The sequence below is a fragment of the Scomber scombrus genome, chromosome 14 (genome assembly GCF_963691925.1).
Source record: "Scomber scombrus chromosome 14, fScoSco1.1, whole genome shotgun sequence".
NCBI classification, from domain to species: domain Eukaryota; kingdom Metazoa; phylum Chordata; class Actinopteri; order Scombriformes; family Scombridae; genus Scomber; species Scomber scombrus.
This window is the reverse complement of record NC_084983.1, coordinates 21,227,156-21,241,251: the sequence shown is the minus strand read 5'-3', so window position 1 is coordinate 21,241,251 and position 14,096 is coordinate 21,227,156. Positions and strand designations below refer to the sequence as shown.

The window sequence follows — 14,096 nt, the reverse complement described above, 5'->3', positions numbered from 1 at the left end:
ATGGTAAACATGGAGCCGAGGGCCGACCTCGAGCAATTTATGTTATGGCTTTCCCTATTACAATTAATTCCAGTGTTTAAACAGGTGCAACATCTCTGCCAAAAACTGATTAAACAGTCTGGCTGAACGAGAGGAAGAGCGTGACAATCTGGGTTTATCAAATCAAATGTTCCCAATGAATCTCCACCCAGAACTCTGAACTCTTCCCTGACCAACCAATGACAGGACAAAGACTATTGACTAACATTTAAGCAGCTGAAACTGAACAATGGAGAAAAAAAGTTTCCTTTTGGAAGTAACTGTAAGTTGCCTCTGCATTCAAGTCATGTAGTTGCAAATTTTGAATAGATATGGCCTGATTGAAAATATATTTAAGACACATTTTAGTACAATGCAACCTAATGCAACAAACTACACCCTTCAGAATGAGCCAGTAGAGGTGAAGACTCCAGGAAGTTGCTAAGCTAACTAGCTTTGCTCTGTAGCTCCATTTTGAGGAGACAGATATCCATCATCTAACTCTAAAGTATTTCAATATTATTCCGTGAAATGCCAAACTATTCCTTTAAATTAACATCACTCTGAATATAATATGGTAACTTAATATGAAAAACTTGATCAATGTAGAATTTATTGCAGGGCTTTGTTGGGTTGCATTACACTTTATCTTCTGGCATTTAAAAGAGTAAACAAAATCCTTGGGTTTTATTTATTTAACAGTTGTGGTGCTCAATATGTCCTGTTTGACTACCATGTAAACCTCCCCATATCATTTTAAGCGTGTTTTAATATTTAATTAATGCTAAATAAATTGTTTATTCAGGTCTGAGCCAGTGCTTCCAACAGGAGAAGTAGGCAGTCGAGGCCCAACTGTGTGCTTAAATTAAAATTTCTCTTAAAAAAATAAATCAAGGCTAACTGGGTCAGTTGAGGTATTGCCTCATTTTAAGTCAACCCTGCCGAAGGAGGTGAGACTTCATGTGAAACTACAAATCTGTTCTGTGGAGCTCAACGTGGTACTATTTCACACAAGTGTGATATACAAGTGTGGGTGTTTTTGTGTGTGCAGGCCCATTACCATTCATGTCAGTAAAACCCGCCAGTCTACTTCATACCTTACAGCTCTGTGTCACGCCGTCTGCATTTTCATGTTACAGCTGAACACACACACCCACAGAAACACACAAATACACACTCCATCCGACTAGGTGGCGAGATAAGCTGGTGTCATGTGTAATGTCACACAAATCTCACCTTCTCTCACTGTATATGACACCTCCTTGTCTCAGTGCGCCATGACATTGTTCTCTCTTTTTTCTGTGTCTGTGTGTGTGTGTGTGTGTGTGTGTGTGTGTGTGTGTGTGTGTGTGTTGCTGATTGTTACATACCAGCACCTCGCCAGGTACATGTGCTCCTTGACGAAGACTGATCCAGAGAGCAGGATGTACCAACAGGTAGCGATGCTGTCTGGGCTGGAACAAAGAGAAAACACACTGGTGTGAAACAGTGGTATTTTTTAAATAAATGCCAGTCTAGTGACTTCAGTTAACATCCGGACTTTGCAATTTTAAACATTTGTGGCTGAAAATAGAAGCAAGAAGAACAGTGCCTTTTGAGGATAAGGATAACCAGGCATCAAATAATGTGTCATTAGTCAGTCGAAGCGGTAAAGGAAATCTATTTACTCAAAGTTCAGCCATATTTGAGGAGTCCACGTTCCTCTCAAAGCTTATGTGGTGCTTCTGGTGAAAAAGTGGAAAAGTTTCTTCAAGTTAAAATTGATTAATTATTAAGATTTCTTTCACCTCCTCTGCTGCAGCCTCATTTCAGGTGTCGCCACAGCTACACTTTGATGGTTTTCCGTGTCTGCTATATGTTCTGCTTTCCATTATTGTGGTGATTTATGTCTTGCTGAGCTAAAGCCCAGCTAGACAAAAACAGTCTATTTTACTCTTGTCATCATTGGTATCTGTGCACTTACGGCTGAGCTGGCTAGACAGAACGATTTGATACAAACCAGGATTCTACAGAGACATTTTGAAGGCTTTGATAAATTTAGTAGTTATGTAAGAAGAACTGGGGGGGTTAGATGTCTGAACTAAAATGTAAAGTGCACATGCGAACCGTTGAGTCCCAAGTGTTACATTTTGCATCAACATAAATGTATTCTTAGGATGTAAAGCACTATAGAAGCATGACATAATGTGCCATCACTGAAAGGTGGAGAGAATCCATTAATGGCAGGCAGTCATGCTAAAAGGACTGAAATGAACAGCGCTGAAAGAGATACATAATCTGGCCCGCCATTCACAACAGCTGCAACATGGATTTCTTTCATCTGAAAATAAACAAATGCAAAACATGGTGTATGTGGCTGTTCACGCTGTTTAATGTATACATTTTATCCATAAACCCCTCAACACCAGTCCAATTAACTTCATAACAAACCGGGTGCTCGAGTCAGCAGCGAGCCAAGATGTGATCATGCATAAAGAAGTCAGTCAGTCAGAACATAAAATGAATGATAAAGTGCGCCTGTGGTCATGAATACAGACACTGGGAATAGACAGAGAAATGAGGAGTGTTTGAAGAGCGAGAATAAGAGACGCATCATCATAGCGGGAAGAGCAACACATTGTGAAAAGACTAATATGACCTCTTCTTCAGCTTTTCTGTGTGATGTATGTAAACTAACAATTTCTATGCACATTTAAATACACAAGCACAGCTTATTCACTTTTTTACACATTTAAAGAAGAAAAACATTCACAAAGTATTTATCAACACAGTGACAGTTTGACAGCAGCTATTTCAGTATGTTGAGGTTGGGAAAGTCTTTGCAGCCAAACACTATGTTATAAACTATATTGATGCATTTTATACTTCATGTTAAGCAGCAACTGATTTCTTCTTTGCTTACATAGAGGAAGTAAAATTGGCTGCAGTGGTTTGCGGAACAAAGAAAGAGAGATATTTGAGAACCAGTCTTATAAAAAAGGTGAATTTCAGTATGTGCAGTGCAAAAAAAAAACAAAAAAAAAAAACAGAAACAGTTGCCTCACACTTTAAAATGTACGGCCCCACAAGGAAATAAAAAACCTCAATAAACTAGCTACACTCTCTACACACTGTCTGTCACTCATGGGTCAAGTCAAGTCAATTTTATTTGTGTAGCTCAATATCACACATCACAAATTTGCCTCGGGGGGCTTTAGAGTCGGTACAGCTACACACCATCCGTACACCCTTGATTCAAATAAATAAAAACTTGCTATAAAGCCGTGTGTAGTCCAGCTTATCGATCATTTAATTGACATAAATTCCAAATATTGGCTGGCCAAAACAAGCACTTTAAAGATTACTTGGGTGCAGGAAAATTGTGAAGGGGATTTTTCCACTACTTTCAGACATTTCACAGACTAACCAGTTAAATAACTAATTCTTAAACTGCAGGATAATGACAATAAACATAACATTTTTTTAGCATACACTTCCATCCAAGGCAATATACAATAAGTGCATACAAAAAAATGTCAGAGCAACAGCTAGACATCATCCAAAACTGGGAGTGAATCCATTTCAAACAAACAAGTAAAAGCTTGTTCAGAAATGTAACTCAAGTGCTTAGAGATATTGAAATAAGAGAATATAATAGAATAATCATTAGTCACATTCGAGGAGTACAACAAGCCATTTCTGCCATCTTGTTTGTTGCTTTCTTATCACTGAATGTTGTGTCAGAGAGCCAAAAATAATGATGTTTAAAAGAATAACAAGAAAACATGAACCTCTTGTTGCATTGTTGACATTTAGTGAGGCCAACATGATTAACTACTATTACTGTATGTTTGTCTGTAGTGTGTGTGTGTGTGTGTGTGTGTGTGTGTGTGAAGCGGCGGACTAACTGGCCTATGGCAGGCGCTTTGTATTTGAGACTGGCCCCTGGTAGAGAGCAGGAGATCTTTTGCGTGTGTTTATTTGATGGGAAATTAAACCGCTGAGTATCTAATGTGATTCCAGGCAGCAAGATAATACATCTTAGCATGCGTAGCTTCTTCCTCATCCTCTCATCAGTCTGTCCTCCCTCTGACTCTCACACTTCCTCCACATTTCGGCCACCCTCATCACTCTTCTACCTTGTTTCAAATTCCTCATTCCTCCCCTCGCTTAATGTTCTCATCTCTCCTCCCTCTTGGCGTTGCTATCCTTTCCTCCTTCTTCCTCTGTAGCGAATCCGCCTCTTGTTTTCTCTTTTCCGATGCAGTCCTCTCCTCTTCATGTCTTCCCTTATAATAAAACTCCTTACATCTCTAATTTGCTGCTACTTCTTCTCTTCTCCTGTCATCATATGTCTTTTCAATTCATAAATCTCCTCTCCTCTTTTCAACACCCTCCATTACCCCTCTCTTTCCTTCGCCAGCCTCTCATTCCTCTTCTCTACTTCTGCTCCACCTTCCTCTTGACTCCACACTGTGCATGATGCTGAAATGAATTTTTTCTTACAGTCAGCCTCATCCATCTCAGCGTCCATTTATTCACATGCCCTGACAGACTGGCAGAGAGGAAGGCAGACACGCTATCATCGCTTCTGTCAACATTACTGTTGGCTCGAGATCAGCGTTCTCATCCTGTCTGTGGTATCTTAAACCTTGAGTGAAAACACCTTCAGCAAATGATGTGAGGCTTTACTGGGCAGCTATCAAGTTTATTTAAGAAGCAGTACATGATATGGATCATTAAACAACCACGTGAGCCACTTTTACAACGTAATACTGCCTCAGATGCAAATTTGTAGAAATGTATTTATAAAAAGCAAGACGTTGCTTGAAAATACAATATTGTGTTATTGTTTAACAATGGTTTAAAATATCTGTTTGAAATAGCTGAATTTTGCCTGTTTCGAGCCATTTTAAAGAAAACATCTGGTTATATTCGGTATTTTTCATTAACGGACCAAAACCAATGACTAATTGTACCAATGAAAGCCTGACATAGCTTGTTCCTCTGTGCCACTGACCTCCACTGTTGTCCAAAAACTATTAGAAACACATCAGTGAGTCTCATGGTTACACTAGTTGACATGTTCCTTCATCACCATGAACACGGGCACAAATGCACTGTTTGTTCCTGTTTTACTTCCCAGGTGTTTTAGGAAATAGTTTTACTTTTTTTTTTAAAAAGAGAATAAACTGTATAACTGTGACCTGTTTTTAAAGATTTACATCTTCAGTACCAACAAACGGGATTCGAGCTGTGAGACAGGGGGAAGTCAGTATTGGCAGGCAGGTTTTGGATTTGTTGACAATAACTAAAATATAGAATATCACCAATACATGTCAAAGATTGAAACAGTTTTGAGAAGTAAATACACAAGATATTAAACAGGGAAAAACTGAGTTTTAAGAGTATAAAGGGGAATTATACAATGAAGAAAGTCACATAATTAAAACTCAAAACCTGGGTCACTGAAAATCCAACTACGCTTGAATGCATTTACTGTGAATGGCTTCAGAAAATCATCTACCAAACAAATGTGATGTAATGAAATACATTTATCTGTTTATTTTTTTTCACATCTCAGAGAGCGAGGGAGCCACTCCCTCAGCAGCTATGCCGGTGCGTCCCTCTACTGTAGCTGCTTAGTGGCCATAAAAAGACTGCTGTTGTTTTAAGGAAGTGTCAATGTTAAGGATTCAGTGACTGTGAAGCAGGACATTCCTGCAAAACTTTTTTTTTTAAAAACAATTTCTATTTAAATAAAACAAACTTTTCTCAGCAGAAATTTGAATAAAACTCAAAGAGAAAGAGCAAGTGCAGCAGAACAGAGCAAAACACTTTTCGCTGAGATTGCGAGCTTGTACTTACTAGAACACGATGTGGTTAGCTTCATGTCTCTCATATCTGACCGAGGTACACATCGACCTGAGAAACAAAGACAATGATGTTAACAATAGATATTATAAACGTTTTCTCTCCAAAACTATCCAAGTGCATTTCTACCTCTCACCACCTACCACATATCCATCCAACACTTTTTTTCAGAAGGCACTTGGGACACCATCATTACTGTCTGCCAGCTCGGAGTGTTATGGTGACCCGCTGCTCGATTTCTGGCTGCAGCCCAACCTGCATTTCATTTTCTTTGGTCTGAGCAGCAGCAGAATTTCACTGCTTTTTTACATTTGGCTGATTGAATCCAATTACAGGAGAACCAAGCTTTGTAAACACGAGTCAAATGGATTTACAAGTACTGTATCTTGATAATTGTGCAGACATTTGGTAGCCTCCTATCATCATGTACGGTTTGAGATTTTGGAATTCGATTTCCCATCTCTTCAATTTAACTTCAGCATTATAAAGTAGCATGTTTAGTCTTCATTCAGTTCATTCAATCATGAGAAACTGCTCTTTATCAGATATCTATCTTTATCTTTGCGTCTACAAGCTTTCAATTGTGCAATTATTTCTTATAAAATGGTTCAGATTGTCATGTGACACCAGTGTTTGTTTGGAAGAAAGGTTGACACTCGCATTTTAATGAGAACATTCCTGTTGAAATGTCATTGTTCTCAATTCGTCGACTGAATAAAACCAGCAGAGACAACAATCCAGACTTTAAGCATTTCAAACATGCCCGGTATGAACATGTCAATGTATAAAAGGCACCTCAGCCTGAATGTCCTGTAAATGATACAGACAGGCCGGAAAAACAAACCTGGAGCGAAAGGCATTCACAAAATAATTCAGCCCTTTTAAACCTGTTTGGGTAGGGTGTGTCACATATAACAATTCGCATAAAAAGAAGGCCTATAGGCTACACTGACGTTGATCTGGTAAACTGATACTATGATTGAACAATTCACACTCAGAAAAATAAGAAGACAAAAGTCAGAGAAGCACTAAAGTTTGATTTTAGACTGTACTGGGTTGGACTGGGTTTTTTTAGTTTTGAGGTGACACGACAATGACAAACCTTAACTGATGTTCCCTGAGGTGAGAGAGGACGTCCATGTGATAGAGGTGGCAGTAGATGGTGTGCAGGTCCTGCAGGACAGAAAAATACAATTAAATCAATATCAGTGAGCATGTCAACATCCAACCAAGATGATATTATATAAGAGAAAGTATTAAATGATCTCACATTAACACACACACACAGGAAAAATGCTCACACCCAAATACCAAGCATTACTGCTGCAGGGCTGAAACTAATGACTATTTTCTGATTAATCTGTTAGTATAATTAATCTATAACATGTCAGAAAATTACGGAAGAGCATTAGGGCCACGGAGTAATATATTAATTCTAAATCTCTGAGAAAAAAAGTCAAAATTTTCGAGAAAAAAAGTCAAAAGTTTTGAGAAAAAAAGTCAAAATTTTCGAGAAAAAAAGTCAAAAGTTTTGAGGAAAAAAGTCAAAATTTTCGTGCCCGTCTAATTTCCACCCCACGAGGATCAAGTGCCCTGAGTATCAGCCTTATAGTCCTTTGAGACACCACAAACCCCCTCTGGATAGCTCGTAGGTGTAGCCAACGATACCCCTGCATCTGTCCATTCCCATGCAGTTCCTCCTGCACGAAGGCTATCACATTGTCTATGTCCGACTGATTTCGCCTCCTACACAGTCCAAGTTCACGACACCGCCTCTTCAAGGTCCGAATAGAAATCACAATACTGTGATTCTGTGCTAAGACTGCATGGATCTCTTTGTTAGATAATCCAATCTCGAAGTAACATTTAATTAAATCCTCCATTTCAGCAGCACTATGCCAGGACACGAAGTCTGTCAGCTCCAGCTCTGAATGACCTGGTTCTTCCTGGTAGCCTACATTTCTGACTTTTTTCTCGAAAATTTCGACTTTTTTTCTCAAAACTTTTGACTTTATTTCTCGAAAATTTCGACTTTTTAAAATTTCGACTTTTTTTCTCGAAAATTTCGACTTTTTTCTAGAAAATTTTGACTTTTTTTCTCTCAGAGATTTAGAATTAATATATTACTCCGTGGCCCTAATGCTCTTCCGTAGAAAATAGTAAAAAAAAAAAAAAAAAAAAAAAAAATCCAAAAATCGAAATATACTTTGTTTAGTATTGAATAATGCAAAGGAAAAATCTGCCAAACAGGAGCTGAAACCAACGGATGTTTGGCATTTTCCCTTTAAAAACTACTTAAATTAATAATTGATTATTAAATAGTTGCAGATGATTTTTCCATCAATTGACGAAACAATCCGAACCTAACGGCGTGGAATTTTCTAGAATCATTTTATAAACTGCTGCGGCACTGGCAATAGTCCACCATAACTGTATAATTATGTAGAAACAGTACATTTTAAAGCAACACTGACGAAGAATCTGTAAAGTGAATTGTCACATCTGGCTGATACTAACTTAATAAATTCAGTGTAGGTGGTGACACCAATCCAACAAATTAGATCGGTACTGAAGACATGGAGTGCACACACTAGTGCAGTCAGTGGGAGGCCATTTCGAAAATAGAGTTTGCTGCTGTTTAAAAATACATGTAGTAACACACAAGTTCTCACACATACAAAATCTGTAATCTGCTCAGAGTGTGTTCAGTATTTTTTAAAAGTGAAAGCTTTTAAAAGATTAGCTCATTGTTTAGAGTGTGTGGAACGTCTCGGCGCCATGTAAATCACATCGAGTGCCGTACTTCCACAGAAGCCGCTTGGACTAAACAAAACTCTGCTTATCAAATTGACACCTTCAAACCAGGCAGGCAGGCAAAGCCCTTATGTACACACATGACTGCAATGAGACACGTAGATATATCCACCCACGACCTTAAAATAGTACTATATCAAGGCCAGCTGTCAAAACAGTAAGAGGCTGGCGGAGTGTGTGTTTGAAAGAAACAGCTACATATAAGCATCTGTTAGTATGAAACAAACAGATCAGCTATTGAGGCCACGGGGCAACTACTTTCTAACAGGTGGACCGCATGCTTGACTGCTTATACACACACAGACACACACATGCTCACACACACACACAGACACACACAGATAGACAACAGGCCAATTCATTACAGAGATATTTCCTGTATGATTACTGTATAATATATCATGAGAAATGGTCAGTTGAGCCTAATAAGCACATTTAAACAAAAAAAAAAATCTAAAAATGTTCACCATCCTTTAAAACTTCTGACAGCTGAAATAAGGAAAGCATTTCCCTAACAATCATCCCCTCTTTAGGATAAAGCCAGAGCACAGCTGCAGTTTAGCAAGAACACACACACACACACAAATGGGGCAGCTACAATGGCTTAATCTGAAACTAATACATCAGAAAATCTCAAGAGGACAAATTCATATTTGCAGCGTGTTGCCTTTGTTGGAACACCGTTTCTTCACTGCTGCTTTTGTTTACATGTTGCTTAAGCAGATTGAGGATTTGTTTTCCTGACAGAAATGCACGGCTAGGCATTTCATGCAAATACTGACAGCCAGACGAAACAACTGTATATTTTAAGCGATCTTGAAAGCGTACTGTGCCCCTCTGAGTCAAACCCTTCACAAATGCAGAGAAAATTTACTGAAGTAGGAAGTGATGGATTGTGTGTTTAAACAGGCAACGGCAGATGTGTTTTAGTGCCATTCTGACAAGATTTCGATAAACAGTGGCAAGATGAACATTTTTCCCCCAGACTCAGAAAGTATAGTAGCAATGCGGAAAAATATGTAGCAATCTAACAGCCAAATCAATACAGCAGAGAGAGAGAGACCAAAAGAAAGTTGTTGTTTTTTCTTGAAAGCATGGTATCTTGTCTTTGTGTGTGTGTGTGTGTGTGTGTGTGTGTGTGTGTGTGTGTGTGTGTGTGTGTGTGTGTGTGTGTGTGTGTGTGTGTGTGTGTGTGTGTGTGTTAGGGTAAACTGAGTCAAGCTGGAGGAGCCAGCGGAAGCAGGAATGAACGCTGGGGACTGGGGAGCCTTTAATGCAATGGACCAACACACCCCCGATGTGTTGTTGGCTCTGTCTGTCTGACAGAGGAAGGAAGTGGGTTTTGTGGAAAGAGTGGAGAGGAAAGAGTAAGTGATGAAGAAGGAAGAGAGTGAACAGCGAGAAGGAGGCAGATAAAAGAAAAAAAAAACTTTAAAAGGAGAAAGACAGACACACAAGGAAAGAGGGAGAAGAGAAAGAGAGAAAGATGCTAAAATATTTCAACGCTGTGCCATCTTGTCACCAGTAATGACAGAGAGAAAATGAATGGGCTTATTTACAGTGTCTGGTTCCTCTTCTGTTGCTATGTGAATATGCAGGTGACTGACAGGGTGGAAATTCCGCAAGTTTGGGGAAATCCCTGGATGAAACTGTGATATCATTGTTTCATTCCTAATTTGGGACTCCATGGGAGAAAAAGACTAATTAAAACAGGTCAACCGTCCTTCTCACCATGATGACACTCGCTGGTATGTCATGCTTTCATGCAATTTCATGCTTTTGAGGAGCGATATTTGATAACTGATTTCCCCACATGTCTACTGCTTCATTCCCTGTAAGAGGAAATCACAGCAAACCCTTTAAGATGATGCACACTGGACGCCTAGTCTCAGTGTTGAAGGACAGAGAGCTTGACCCGGCCAACTGCTTTACAAGGAGAGTTGTAACCTCCATTACCGATCCCGAGGCAGAGAGAAAGTAAGCGGCGGGGCAGGCATGGAAAAGCCTGGTCCACCGTGGTGAGGGAGTGGATCAGTATTGACTTGAAATCACAGTTAACTGGGTTAGTGAGCGCAACAAACTGCTGCAGTAAGCACCCCTGTCATGTTGCTGAGAGTACATGTGTGTGTGTGCACATGTATGTACAGTAAGTGTGTGTGTGTGTGTGTGTGTGTGTGTGTGTGTGTGTGTGTGTGTGTGTGTGTGTGTGTGAGGACATGCAAGCCTGAGGCGACCAGCTTAGCATGGGGGCTCAGATTTGGCTCGACAACCCTGATAGCCAGATCACCCCCTGCTTGTTGTTGTGTTCCTGCCGGGTTACATTAAACACTCTGCCTAATTCAAAAAGACAAAAGATGCTGGTAGAGCACAAAAAAAAAATACTACTAACAACATTATTTAACCAGTCGCCCAGACACATTAACCTCCAACATGGAGAAATGTCGCACATCTGCCTTTAATGCAAGATAAGAAACCAGGCCTCAATGCTGATCTTGACCATGGTCATCTTTTTAAGTCATGTGAAATTTACTGTGTTACTGTATCTATCTATCTATCTATCTATCTATCTATCTATATAAACGACAATAGCACCCATACATACTGAGATAACCCACATATAGTTCAACTTGCAGTGACACCTCATATAGTGAATTTAGAAATGAACCACTTCACTGATGATTCCACTACTACTACTACTACTACTACTACTACTACTACTACTACTACTACTACTACTCAGCGCCATGAAACCAATTGCCCCCATTTCACGTATTGATCAGTGTAAAGCAGGTCATCAATAGGACCAGACGGACAGACAGCAGGATGTCCGCTTTGTGGTTTCAATCAGTGGTCTCCCAGAGAGAGGATGGTAACGTGATCACCTCACCGCCCATCCAATCTCCCTTTGTCTTTATGCTCTCAAATACATTTATAAGCTATTCGGACTCGAACCGAGGGTGTGGTCGCTCTGGTTTTATGATGGCCTACACTTGGGAGGCAATCCCTGCATTTTGAGTGTAGTCATGTCAATCCACATATCCATTCAGCAGTGATGTCTCCACTCCCCCCAACCCACATGGAAAACCTGACCTCAGTGTAATAAAATTGGACCACAACACATCTTTTGTTTGGGTTGTTAAATATGCATAGAATTTATGTTTAGAAGCTGTATGTCACAACATTTTTTTATTTTTTTTTATTCTGCTGTATAAGTCAAGATCCACCCAAGACGTTGCAATTCACTCCCACAACACTGTTTCTAACAAAGTGTATTCATTTAATATCTGAACACACTATCTAGACACTACTAGAAAACACTATTAGCTAAATCTAAAACAGCTTCTGATAACTATTCATTAAAAAAATAAAACAATATTTAGTCCAGTGTGATGTAGATTTACATGTACAACTATCAAAGCTATGCCCTTGGTCTCTCTCTAGCCCACGTGCCCCGCATTGTCGTCTCATTGTCCCGTCCTCCCCCAGGACAGCACGGGGCAGCGGAGCAGCCCTCCTCAGTGACATCTGACCTTTAGGCTGTCCTCCCTGGAGGCTCATGTGATGGCCTGATGACCCAATATGCGATTAGGGCGTCTCGACCTCAGGAGAGACATCCATTAAGTCATCACCAGCTGAGGCCGTCGCATTTCATTTGAACTTGTCTGATATGGCCAAAATCAAACTCTTATATTATCATTCTGTATTCTAACATCACATCTGTTTGGTAGAGGAATCCATCCCGGTTGTAATTGTGGATTAATAGTTGACTGCTTACCAGGATCAGGCTCAAATTACTTCATATGTTAAAGTATTATACTGATGTCATAGCGTATAATGTATTGTAAGTTAAGTTACTTTTGTTGCCGCCGTCCCCAGATTTTCAATTTCAAGTTGTTCACATGGCTTCACAGCACAAGAGCAGAATCACTCAGGACGAGGCTTCACAACTGCATGGAGAGTAAAAAAAAAGGGGAAAAAAGGCTGTTCTCCATGTTAATAAAAAGTTGACTCTTTCAAGATGAGACCTGAAAACATAGTCCAGTCTGAGCCTCAGAAGTGTGGCTGTCAAACTGCAAGTGAGACAAATGCAGCTGATCCACAGAGCCAATCAGTGATGCTCTAACCTGGCTGTGTTTGTTCTGGTGTGTGTGCTGCCCGACGGCGTGCGTGTGACTGATGTAGCTACAGTGCTGCTGCCACCTCCTGGCAGAAACATATAGAAACATACTCTGCATACATTTAACTAATATAATGATTAGTTACATTTGCAATTATGTGCCCACACAGGGGCAACACATTATAAAAAAATAAAATAAAATAATAATAATAATAATAGTGTAGCATGTGTATTTTGGATTCTATACATGTTTCTACTTATAGCATTTACTGAAACTGTACTTCACTGCAGAATAAAGCTGATGTGAAACCAGTCTGAAGTCAGTGTCAGTGCCAACCACAGACACCTTTATTTAGGGAAGTTATTTTATCAACATTTTACAGTGATGTGTGTGTGTGCATGTGTGTGTTTGTGCCTGTCTGACAGGATACTGACATGTGGCCTGCTAAAGTATGCCTGTTACTCACACATCAACAAGCTGTGGCAGCACTGAACTGAAGGCAGTCATACAACAGCAAGTTGTTGCAGTACAGGGTTGTAGTCTCACCCACCACATTTCTCCGTTTCCCATCAAGAGATGGCCTATTGACACCAAATTCATGAGATGTTGCGGCACTCCTACATGTAAGAAAAAACAGTGTACTGTTGTGTGAAGACTTTGCAATTCCTACAACTAAACTGTTTCTAATTGGAGCTGTACGTAATGTATCAGGAAAGTCTGACATCCCTGAGGTCATTAGAATCAAATCAAAACACTGGAAATCAAAAATGCGTCCTATATAGCTTTTTTTTTAAACTCCTCTGTTGTGGAAAAAAAAACATTCAAGAGTTTCACAGTTCAAAAACGTTGTCTGATTCTTTGCGAACAATTGAATTTTTGGGAGGAACCAGGTCTGCCTCTGTACAGACCTCATTCACCCATCAGCCCACACCCCGCCTCCACCAGAATGTCCAGTATGCCAATGGAGCCTACCACTGACACACAGAGAGAATATTGTGGACAGACAATCACAACACGTCCATTCAAGTCGGCAGAACAAACAGCTTGGCTAACATCCTGTCTGTCTTTAACATTTACATTACATAGACCACTGACTCCCCGAGCCTCTGTGTCAACACTGTACTGAGCTATAGGAGAACAAGGCTAAAAGCCTTGTTGACATTATAATCAGAATGTGCAGGTCAAATAAAAGGCAGCTTATTAGAATGAGAATTACAAGGTACAACACAGCCGGATGAGCAGTTTGGCTCATAGACTAGACATTTGTCAGGGAATAATTGGAAAGACATGTGC

At 39.8% G+C, this 14,096-nt stretch overlaps 1 protein-coding gene across 2 annotated transcripts in view; it reads right to left on the bottom strand.

The window, feature by feature from the left end:
* The window catches only part of LOC133994187 (rap guanine nucleotide exchange factor 6-like), a 147,956-nt gene that overhangs the window by 105,177 nt on the left and 28,683 nt on the right, over nucleotides 1–14,096 (bottom strand). For both annotated transcript variants that reach the window (XM_062433406.1, XM_062433407.1), the window contains exons 2-4: nucleotides 6,974–7,044; nucleotides 5,866–5,922; nucleotides 1,389–1,472 (exon numbers count right to left, since the gene is read on the bottom strand). In XM_062433406.1, the coding sequence (XP_062289390.1) occupies nucleotides 1,389–1,472; nucleotides 5,866–5,922; nucleotides 6,974–7,044 (212 nt within the window). The remainder of the gene's footprint in view (nucleotides 1–1,388; nucleotides 1,473–5,865; nucleotides 5,923–6,973; nucleotides 7,045–14,096) is intronic.